The 12,828-nt window shown below is 36.4% G+C and overlaps 1 protein-coding gene across 1 annotated transcript in view; it reads left to right on the top strand.

Moving 5' to 3' along the window:
- Positions 1 to 12,828, top strand: part of LOC145279913 (protein phosphatase 1 regulatory subunit 42-like) — a 50,649-nt gene that overhangs the window by 19,735 nt on the left and 18,086 nt on the right. Inside the window, exon 3 of the mRNA XM_080131470.1 lies at positions 7,695 to 7,864. Coding sequence (XP_079987596.1) covers positions 7,695 to 7,864 — 170 coding nt within the window. The remainder of the gene's footprint in view (positions 1 to 7,694; positions 7,865 to 12,828) is intronic.

The following is a 12,828-nucleotide window of genomic DNA, read 5'->3' as shown; positions in this document are numbered from 1 at the left end:
TCAGGATCAACAATTTCTTAAAGGCAGCATTCCACAGATTTATCCGACATAAGTCTAATACAAATAGACAAATACCAAGACTAAGCCTCTTTTCTTTAACAACTAGCCTGTGTACCCAACGTTGTCCGGGTGTTTGGAAGTGTGTGTTGAGCAAAAACAAAAAAAAATGGTAGTAGGTAGGCAGGCAGGCTCGAACCCGTGACACAAAGGTGGAAAAGAAAGTGAAAGAAAATCTGACGTCTTACTGCTACTCCATGACGCGACTGGAAGCTCAGAATGTTAAAATTAGGCAAAGTCAATCCAACCGATACGATGACTTACAAAAATGGCTCTCCAAAAATTGACATCTGAGACGTCGAGCTTCAAAATGATACCAATCCTGTGAAAATCCGTTGCCTCTGTCAAAAGTTTTAGGCAGACATACATACATGCATACATACATACATACATACATGATGGCAGCAAACTCGTTCGCGAGTATTGCCATTACTTAATACATCTCTGGCTCAAATGAGGCAGACATGAGCGCCACCAGCAGCACGTGCTGGACGGTCACTTCTTTGAACCTTTTACAGTCCTGCACATCTGCTGATGACTGGATCCAGGCTGCGGTGTCTGAACATCTGCCCAACCAGACCGTGGATGTTCCAGAGCCTTTATTTCCATTGACGCCCATATTCGCATCAGTCCTCATTGAGTGTCCGTTTGCCATTTTAGGCTACAGCCAGCCTTTTGTTATCAAGATACACACTGATGGTAAAATGTGTATTACATTGCATATCAAGTAATGCCTGTGATTGAAGCTTTTTATAGTGATGAAAGACTTTGCACCGAGATAATCCCACTCTTTGAACAACTGTCACATTGAACCAAAAAGAAGAGCAATGAACACATGTACATGTACCGTCTCAATGTAAATACCTCCGACTCACCCAAAAAGCAGCAAAGCGCATGAAAATCTTCTACTCTAATAATGCTCAGCAACCGAGAAGGCTAACATGCTTGCCAGTCGGTTTGCCTCAAACTCCACACTGGACCCTCTCAACCACCCCTACCTGACTTTCCTATGTGGACAGACGTCACGCTAGACGATTTGAAAATCACTCCTGCTCAGGTGCATGCTATCATAAAAACTTGACACTTCAAAGGCATGTGGACCCGATCTCATCCCAGCTGTGCTATTAAAAAAGTTCTCAGCTGAAGTAGCTCCAGTTCTCTCCAAACTCTACAACAAATGCTTTAATGAATCTTGCTTTCCAGGCTGTTGGAAAACTGCTTCTGTGGTACCAGTATTCAAGAATTCTGGAGAAAAAACGGACCCATTAAATTATCGCCCCATCAGCCTCCTCCCACTTCTTTCCAAAATATTTGAGACCTTAATTAACTATGCTCTAGTCCATCACCTTACAGATGACTGACCAACAATATGGATTTAGACAAGCCCGTTCCACAGCACACATCCTCATTGTAATCTTTGAACGTATATACGACTCACTGGACAAAACCGGGGAGGGCAGAGCGGTAGCTCTAGATATATCTAAGGCTTTTGACAGGGTATGGCATGAGGGTCTCCTCAGGAAATTTAGATCATACAGTATCACTGGTAGAATACTAAACATAATTAATTCCTTCTTAGATAAGAGAAAAATCCAGGTTGTCCTCGACGGTCGTACATCTAAACAATATGATATAAATGCGGGAGTGCCCCAAGGGTCTATCCTTGGACCCCTCTTGTTCCTAATATTCATAAATGACCGCCCCGACAAAATTGCCTCTGAGATGGGTATATATGCTGATGACACCACACTCTATAACAGGCATGACAGGAAAAGAAATGGCAGAAACACTAGAGGATGACCTCCGATCTGTAGTGGAATGGGGACAAAAATGGATGGTCACGTTCAATGCCACCAAGACTAAACTAGTTTCCTTCAATAAATAAAAGAAACCTTCTCTACCACCAATGGCAATGGCCAACGCCACTTTATCTGAGAGTACATCTTTCAAACTCCTTGGCCTAACATTCACAGGAAACATGAGTTGGAACAATTACATTGAAAGCATTGCCAGGGCCGCTGCAAAGAAGGTAGGCTCTCTCTACCGTGCTAGAAAACTACTAACACCCGAAAGTATCCTGTACCTCTATAAGGCCACCATTCGCCCATGTATGGAGTATTGTTGTAATATTTGGGCTGGTGCATCTGCTACTAGTCTCTCGCTCCTAGACAAGGTTCAAAAGAGAGTCGCCAATCTGATAGGACCTGAACTGGCATCTAAGCTTCAGCCTCTGTCTCATCGATGAAATGTTACATCCCTCTGCCAGTTCTACAAGGATTTTAATGGAGAATGCTCTGATGAACTGCAAGCACTTGTGCCCCCACGACGTAGACATCCTCGACAAACCCGACAGGAAGCTAAATCTCACCCCCACGCAGTAGAGATCCCTAGATGTAAAAGATCTCTCTATTCCAGTAGTTTCTTCCCCAGAACCGCTAGACTTTAGAATTCCATTCCTGCTTCCCCAACTGTACTGATGTGCAGAAGTTTAAGTGTAACGTGAACAGACACCTTGCTGTCCAAATCCCTACATAGTACCCCAGTAGATGTTACCCCTGATAGTAACCCCCTACACCAAAGTGGCAATGTGCCTTGTTTGGGGTGAAAATGTAATAATAATAATAAAGTTTCTTTCCTCAAACTGCTAGACTTTGTAATTTCCTGACAGGTCTCTGTTTCCCTGATTTTACAACCATACAGAAGTTCAAGGATAATGTGAACAGACATCTTGCTGTTCTACTCTACCCACTGACCCTGTTGATTAGATTTCAGTTAGTAACCCCTTATATTCAAGTAGCATTGTGTCTTGTTTGGGGTGAAATAATAGTAAGGAAAATTTTGCCGAATTTGCAAATATCTATTTCCACTATAAATAAACATTAGTTTATTTCAGGTTAAACAAAAATGTTTTACATTACTGATATTCATTAAGTTTAGCATAGTATGACTTCAGCTGCATTAGTGTATGAAGATTATGTTGCGCCAATCTGCTTGGAACTTGCTATGACAGTTTGTCTAGAAAATATAACTTTGCTTCACATAACATTTGCATTACATCACATCATACGCCAAACTATCAGTAATAGTCATCTTCAAATTATAAAAGGTTCTTATGTATATCTTTATGTATTAACTCGATGACGTATCCGTCTGTGCCAGTTTTCTCAACATTTCTTGAATTTTATCACAAAGATTAAAAGTTAAAAACACGTATTTAATTTTTTTACCCATACAGACAATTCTAGTATGATAAAATACATTAAATAAAGAGCGCCATTAAAAATTCTGTACAAATTTTCGAGTTTGACAGAAAAATCTTCAACAAGATATACCTGAAACAAATTCAACAAGATATACCTGAAAAAGGTTGAAGGTTACAGTGGCCGAAGGTTTGTGAGAATAGCATAAAAGATGAGAACAATAGTTTGAATAATTTAAATAATACAACGATTTAATCAATGAAATGTATTTTTCACATGATTAAATACATTTTTCTTTATGTTTTTCTTTCTTTGATTCACAACATGCTGTGTTGGAATTAAAACTTTTTGAATTGTTACTGTGTGATTTTCATCCTTCATCCGCAACATACATGCTTTATTCATTTTTATCCTTCACCATCTAATAGCATTACTAATCACCATTGTTCTTGATACGCTACAAAAACGCAACTATTATCAATACCCTAGCCAAAAGCAATACTCCAAATTCCTTAGAGAAAGAGCTATGGAATTTTTCTCTATATTTTCCCAAGAAAACAACGTCTATATATATATAAAAGGCAAAATGTGTGTGTGTGTGTGTGTGTGTGTGTGTGTGTGTGTGTGTGTGTGTGTGTGTGTGTGTGTGTGTGTGTGGTAAAAACTTTCGACACACGCTATGGATCCTGACCAGATCAGTATTGTTTTGAAGCTCAATGTCTTGGACGACAAATATCGAAAAATTGGCCAAAAACATTCATTCCTTCACCTTCGACTGGGCAGTTTTGTACAAGGAGGGGTCACTTTTTTGCAGACGTTTTTGCAAATTCATCATACGCATTTGTAATGCCGAGCCTTAATTTGAACGTATGTTAAGGTGGCCACGGAGGTTAAGCGGTTTGCTTTTGTTCACCTTTTTCTCCTTCACATTACAGGTTCGAGCCTTCCTATTCCTTTTTTTTTTTTTTTTTTTCTTTCTTATTTCGAAGCTTACGTGATGGGATTTTTTCCTTTTACACAAAAACCGAATCATTTTACCGTTCACTTAAACTATTTTTTTTTACACCTCTCTCCATCCAGGCAGCATCTATTTTTTTTTTTTTTTACTGGTTCTATTGACTCTTTACTACACCACCTCTCCACACCCAGGCAACACTGGGTACCCCTGCTAGTTTCAAATAAATCACAATATAAATTTAACAAAGCAAATAGCTATTGAAGTTGGGAATTATAAGCAGCATTATGAACTGAGCTGAACTCAAGAGTGACCTTAATAAAATATATCAGTTATGTGACCTCAACAAATTTTCAAATTTCCAAAGATATAGGAATACTATTATCCTCATCAAAAGGATTCTAATTTGTACCCTTTCCCCGAGAGACTGTTTTCTTTTCTTTTCTTTGTCTATTTCCAAACATGTGTTGTCTTCACTGGTTCCAGTGACAAATTAAAACTTCTATTTTTATATTTGCTTAAAAAAATTTACATTAGACAGTGTTGGTCATCTGAACCTTAAAATTTGTCTAACGTCACTTCCGCCGAATTGCTTTGTAAATAAAAAAAGTGCGACTCTTAACGAAAGCATTTATCACGAGTCAGCGTCTTTGTTTTTGTAATGTTAAATATTTTGTTTGCTTTAGCGTGTAAAATTTTAGCATAAAAAAATGACTTAAAAAAGTTTTAAACTTAAAAAAAAAATGAAAATGAAAGAAAGTAGTTTTTTTCTTTTTACTGTTTGATAACGATTCCAATTTGCGATGAAAAATATAAATAAAATTCGTAAAATTCTGATGAAAAAAAGCAAAAAGGATTTAGTTTTGTTTTTAGTTGTATATTTTAAACTCCGAAAAAATTTTCGATTAAAAGGAAACCTTTATAGCTTTGTTTTCATGTAATACACATTCGCAGAATTTTCCAAACCGGATGGTCGCCTAAGCAAGCAAGCTGATCTGAGTTTTACAATTATATAGATAAATCAAGCATTGAAAACTAGGTAAACTTTTCATATCACAATATAATTTATTTGGCAAATGTATAGTTTAATGGCGTAAATTATTTGCCAGACAAAAAATTATAAAAACTATTTATTTTTATATAAAACCCATTATTAGAACCTAAGACTGAAATAACTCCCGAAAAAATACATTTTTACTATTTTTTCAACATTTTTTATTAGACTAAATGTACGACAGTCGAAGCCGCTGTATTACTTTTTAAATTTGGCCTTTCTAAGGTTTAACAGATTGGCCTTTATAAGGCCAAATTTCGCCTTTTTTACGCTCTTTCATTAACTGTTTTTTGGCCGCCATATATTTTTGTAATGAAAGAGCGTAAAAAAGGCCAATCTGTCAAACCTTAAAAAGGTCAAATTTAAAAAGCAATGCAGCGGCGTTGAATGTCCTACATTTAGTCTAATAAAAAATGAGAAAAAAATAATCAAAACGAAATTTTTTCTGGTTTTATTTCAGCCTTTGGGTCTGATAATGTGTTTTATATAAAAATAAATAGTTTTTATAAATTTTTGTTTGTCAAATAATTTACGCCGCTAAACTACACATTTACCATTTATTTCCCATTAAACACTGAATTACATCATACTCATCAAAATTAGTTGTATCTAATTTATGTATATTTATTGTTTCTTTACATCAAGCGATTGCAAAAACAATCCTCACTTTTTATGTAATACTTTGGGTCAGTTGTCTCTGACGTTATATACTGAATTACCTCCTTCAGTGGTATACACTATGTATTACATTAACACTGTATGTTATTGTCAATAATATAATCTTTCAGTCAGCTGCTCTTAATCTAATTTATAAAACTCACTATGTGTGTGTGTGTGTGTGTGTGTGTGTATGTGTGTGTGTGTGTGTGTGTGTGTCTGTTTCAATTGTTTCAAAGTGCATCTCATCCGAGACACAAAGTCACAGAGCAGCATGAGGTAGCTGAAATCCTTGCATCTTTATTTGGACTGCTGTTATATATATATATATATATATATATATATATATATATATATATATGTGTGTGTGTATATATATATATATGTGTGTGTGTATATATATATATATGTGTGTGTGTGTATATATATATATGTGTATATATATATGTGTATATATATATATGTATATATATATATATATATATATATATATATATATAAAAATCGGTAAAAGTAGCTGCTAAGAAATCAAAATTAAAAAATAAATTAGAACTTGGCAGGTTTAAGTTGACTTAAAGTGCTCCTGCATGCATGCACAAATATATACATTTATACATTAAAGTCAGTACATTTTTAATTATTTCCTATGCATCTGACAATAGCTCAACCGTTAACAACTAAAGCTGGAATGCTAAGTATTTTGGCTTCAATTCTAGCTGATGGCATCCAAGTTCTATTTTTTTTTACTTATGAAATCACCGCTATATATTAGGTACAATATAATAATCAGTAGAGAATTGACTCTATAATTATAAATACAAAATCAGCATAAATTAAACTATCATATTTAAGCATATTTTATGACTAGACAACGCCAGACGTTCAGCTGGTATTATATATTGAATTAACTCGCTAAGTGTTATGCACTATATATATATATATATATATATATATATATATATATATATATATATATATATATATAAAAAATTTTTTAATTTGTGGGATGAGGATTGATAATTTGTATTATTTGGACACTTTGAGTGTTATTCACACAACATATCAACCCATGTAACCTCCGACCTTCTTCAGGTGTATCTTGTTGGACTGGGAAACCTTTTTGTCAAACTGAGAAATCTGTACAGAATTTTGAATGGAAACCTTTATTTAATCTTGTTCTGTCAGGCATGATTAAGTAGAAGCTTAAGTAATTTGCAATTGTATTCTTTGTATTAAACCCATGGCATAACGGATGAAATACTAAGTAAAATTCAGCTGTTAATGAAGTTGAATCCTTAGAGCGATGCTAATAATACAATTGTGAATTACATAAGACTTCAAGCTGATCATGGCTGATGAAACAAGAGAATGATATCCCCATGGATTAAATAAAGGGTCCCATTTGAAATACCATGGAGATTCCCGAGTTTGACAGAAAGATTCCCGAATTTGACAGAAAGGTTCCCAAGTTTGATAGAAAGGTTCCCGAGTTTGGCAGAAAGATTCCCGAGTTTGATAGAAAGGTTCCCGAGTTTGACAGAAAGGTTCCCGAGTTTGACAGAAAGGTTCCCGAGTTTGACAGAAAGATTCCCGAGTTTGACAGAAAGATACTGAGTTCAGCAAGATTCATCTGAAGAAGGCCAGAGGTTACTTCAGCCAAAACGTTGTGAAAATCGCATTTAGATAAGAACAATATAGAGAATAATTCAAATGATCTAAAAATATATTGAAACAGAGACAGAATTATTATTGTAAATTATTTTCTTTTCAGAAATGTGACTTATCCATGTGCCCCAATTTATTAGTGCTTTATCTTTATGATAATAAGCTGCCACGAATTCCGACCTTGGATGGAAATAAATTCCTTACGCGTCTTTACCTGCAGGATAATTCCATTGGAACCATCACTAATCTCTCGAGTTTAAGAAATCTAAAAGTACTGTAAGTATATAAAATTAATTTTGTGTGTCATTTGTTCGAATTGCTACTTATGTTATACAATCCGATACTTCCTGCCATATAATCGGTTTCCCCCCAACAACACTTTTTTGTCCCTCAGTTCTCATTCAATGAGTGATTTTTCTGCCAAAGGGTGAAGAAAACTCTTCTTAAAGGTCGGTAGTAATTGGTGAACAGTAGTCTGAGATGTCGGAAATTTTTCTGTCTCTATGTCTGTCCTTTTGGCCATGTCACTAGTAAGGGTGCTGGAGGTAAACGTTTTGTCTGGGCTGACGTTATCCGGCTAATAGTCAGGGGCCCGAACCTTGGATTAACCACTAAGGAGGCTGTCCTATCAGCAGGCGTAAAGTACTGGGACTGCTGTATTGCCATTTGGTGAATGGATTCTGGATCATACAGTAGTCTCTGGTGGGGCCTCTCGATGCCATACTAGTGGGTAATTATTACGGCTTTACCTTTTCGTGTGCTACAAAAAAAAAAAAATTCCTGTCTTTTTCTCTCTTACTTTCCCTCTCTGTACTGCTCTAACCAAGTATGCCGACCTGTTCCACAAATCCCAAAACCTCAACATGAAATATCTCCAGAAAAAAAACTCGAATAAACCTAGAACCCCATCTTCCAACGTAGACCCCTACTACCAGGTCTCCTTCTTCAACATCAGGGGTCTACGTTCCAACCTTCCAGAGGTTGAAACCCAATTACAGGAGACGAAACCGAACATATTATTTCTAAGCAAAACTGGAATAGGGCCGACCATTTCCCTAGATGAGTTTATAATTAACGGATACTCTAACTTAACAGCTAAATCTGACCCCCAAGATCGCCATGGGCATGGAATATGTGCCTACATTAAAAATAGCTTCCCGTGTAGCAGGGATATCTCTAGAGAAGATCCTAATTTACCCTATATGTGCTTCCAGGTTGCACTTGCTAACACCACTGCATTTATATTTTCCCTCTATCACCCACACAAAAGCGGAGTTACTATCTTTAAGAGCATATCTGAGAAAATAGACCACATCCTGTCTGCACATCCCTCGGCTAACATCCACATCTGTGGTGACTTAAACGTCCATAATGTGGAATAGCTGACCCATTCAAATAAGACAGACGACGAGGGGAGGTTTTGCCATAATTTTGCTATTGCTTATGACCTCACTCAGATTGTTCACGAACCCACCTGTGTGCCCGATACACCCGGTCAATATGCAAGCCTCCTAGACCTTTTTCTCTCAACTTCCCCTGAGCTATGTTCATGTTCCATTCATTCTCCTCTAGGATCCTCCGACCACTCCGTCGTATCAGTTAAGATAAAAACGAAATGTAATAAATCCCCAGATGTATCCCTCCACCATACTGTATACCAATACTCTATGGCTGACTGGGATAGCTTCCATACATTCATATCTGATTTACCTCTGCACTCCATGTTTAAAAAGGAAGTGTCCTCTATAGTATCAGATCTGACCGAATGGTTAATTGTAGGCATAGACCGATTCATACCATCTAAAAAAATTCCAACAAAAACCTAACAGCCAGCCATGGTTCTCCCCAGAATGTGCTGCTGCTATCGCGCACAGAAATCACTTTTTCCATAGCTACCAACGTAATAGATGCACTGAGACTAAAGCTGCTTTCAGGAACGCCAGCAACCACTGTAAAAGAGTAATAAAAAATGCAAGAGACCAATATGCCCAGTCTGTTAAATCCAAGGTAGCTGATCAGCGGCTTGGTTCCCACCAGTTTTGGCAAATAACAAATAGGATTCTGAACAGAAGTGTGCGTTCTATCCCAACCATTATCAATGGACCAGAGGTCATCTCGTCAGCATCAGACAAGGCCAAACTATTTGCAAAGAACTTTGCAGCTAATTCTTCCCTATGCGACGAAGACCATCAACTTCCCATATTTCCTCCTATAACACAGAACACGCTAGGTAACATACAAATATCCCTGCATGAGGTCGCCAAGCTAATCAAGAACCTTGATTCCAGTAAAGCAACTGGCCCTGACGGCATCCCAATTATAGTGTTAAAAAAGCTTCAACCAGAACTTGCATCCATACTTACGAAACTGTTTAAGCGCTGCCTTAAAGAGAAGTGCTTTCCGACTCCCTTGAAGACCTCATCAGTTTGCCCTGTATTTAAGAATTCAGGTGATAAGCCATCTCCCTCTTAGTACAGACCAATAAGTCTCCTGTGTGTTATGAGTAAGTTGCTGGAATCCATATTAAATAGAGAAATAGTCAACCACCTCAGTAGAAACAACCTTCTTAGTGACACACAATATGGTTTCCGCTCTGCAAGATCTACTGCAGATGTGCTGACGGTTATATCTCACAGGATTAGTGAATCTCTTGACAAAGGCTTCCTTTCTAGGGCAATTGCTCTTGACATATCAAAGGCCTTCGACAAGTTATGGCATAAGGGTCTACTTCACAAGATTTCCAGCTACGGTATAACTGGAAATGTTTTCTCAATCATTAAATCATTTCTCTCCGATAGGCTCATAAGAGTAGTGGTCGATGGACACAAATCAGAGGCCTGCAGTATTAATGCTGGAGTCCCTCAGGGGTCAATCCTGGGCCCAACTCTCTTCCTGATCTACATCAATGACCTCCCTAAACACATACTTAAATCATTCGTTGACAACTATGCTAATGACACGACCATCTATGGCAACACATCAAAGGCTGTAAATGACAAAGTTCTCTCTGATTCTCTCTCCTCTGATCTCGAGTGCGTGGTTCAGTGGGGGAAGACGTGGCTGGTTACCTTTAATGCATCTAAAACCAAACTCCTATCCTTACATCATCAACGCTTTGATCCCCATCTGGCATCAATTGGATGGATGGCTCTCGTCTGGGAGAGACCCCGTGTTTTGACAAGCTTCTGGGTTTGACCTTTACTCCTGATCTGAAATGGAACACGTACATCAAGTCTGTTGCCAAGGTCGCTGGAAAGATGGTGGGATCCTTCTACCGCTCCAGAAGATATCTCACTACTAATGCAATTCTCTATCTATATAAAAGCCAACTACGTCCAAGGATGGAATACTGCTGCCATATCTGGGCAGGAGCTGCTAAAAACAGCCTATCCTGCCTTGACAGAGTACAAAATAGACTTCGTGGCTTAGTGGGGGATGCCCTTTTCTCTACCCCGCAACCTCTCTCCCACAGAAGAGACGTTGCGAGCCTATCCTTGTTTTATCGTTATTTCCATGGCAGGTGTTCGTCTGAACTCCAATCTCTGGTCCCCCCTCACCAATCTTTAATGAAAAACACCCGTCTAGCTGAATCCACTGTGAAAAATTTCCCACAGTCTTTATCTGTGCCTAAATCAAGACGTGGATTCCATGAACAAAGCTTCTTTCTTAGAACTGCACGCCTGTGGAACTCTGTTCCGTCTGCCTGCTTCCCACCTGACTACAACTTGGATGTGTTCAAGTCCAACGTTAACAAATTCCTAATGAACTGCCCCCTTAAGTAAACACTTCATCAAATCTCCACACTAACGTAATGTACTTGCAATAACCCTTATCCCTGAGTGGCTTCCAGGCCTTGATAAGTGGTGACCACTGTGTAAAAAAAAAAAAAAAAAAAAACAGATTTTTCTAAGGAAGGAGGTGGATAGACATTTGGTAAGATTAAAAACAACTTAAAAAGGGTAGATTAACTCTTTTCTGGGATCAACAGCAACCAATTTTTTTCTTTTGAGGAGGTACTAATGAAACATCACATCAAGCTGACAAGCCACTCAAGAATAAGGGTTAATGGGATGGATGGATTGTCAGTTGAATGATGATAATATTATGAGAGGATTGGAAATAATGACTAGAATTTACAAAATGTGATTATTGATGAAAACGGTTTTTAACAAGTATTTGTTAACATTGGAGTTGAAGACGACTATGTCGTAATCTGCACTGAAGCCGTTGTATCTCACATGTGCATGATTGACATTGATTTCATTACATGAATGTGTATATGTGTCAGCTTAGCGCATGTCTATTCCATAAATTTCTATGATTATATTTCACAAGGTAACCTTCTTAGTAAACAGAACACAAGGATGTTAACCTTCAAGTCAATTGATGTAATGAACATAAAACATCCGTGTTTCTGCTAACAAGAATGATTGGCTGTTCAAGCCATAAATACAGACTAGTAGACCAGCCTGGATAGACGTTAAGATAAGCCAAAAGCCTAGCACTTAAGAATATTATCAATCAGAATGATGAACACCCATTCATTAAGGTGACTTACTCGATTGTATTATTCAATTGTATTATTCGACTGTATTATTCGATTGTATTACTAGATTATATTACTCGATTGTATTATTCGATTACAGTAGCCAAGCCAACTCAGCTACTTGAAATAAATCTATTTCACATGACAAATTAATAAAAAAATATATAACATACACAACATATTAATACAAAATATATAACATACACAACATATTAATACAAAATATATAACATACACAACATATTAATAAAAAATATATAACATAGAGAACATATTAATAAAAATATATAACATACAGAATATATTAATAAAAAATATACAACATACATAACATATTAATAAAAATATATAACATATAGAACATATTAATAAAAAAAATATAGAATCTACAGAACATATTAATAAAAAATATATAACATATAGAACATATTAATAAAAATATATAACATAGAGAACATATTAATAAAAAATATATAAGAAACAGAACATATTAATAAAAATATATAACATAGAGAGCATATTAATAAAAAATATATAACACACAGAACATATTAATAAAAATATATAACATAGAGAACATATTAATAAAAAAAATATGACATATAAAACATATTAATAAAAAATATATGACATATAAAACATATTAATAAAAAATATATAAGAAACAGAACATATTAATAAAAATATATCACAT

Source organism: Euprymna scolopes, chromosome 7 (assembly GCF_053919585.1).
Source record: "Euprymna scolopes isolate OS-2025 chromosome 7, ASM5391958v1, whole genome shotgun sequence".
Lineage (NCBI taxonomy): Eukaryota > Metazoa > Mollusca > Cephalopoda > Sepiida > Sepiolidae > Euprymna > Euprymna scolopes.
This window is presented reverse-complemented; position numbering and strand designations above follow the sequence as displayed.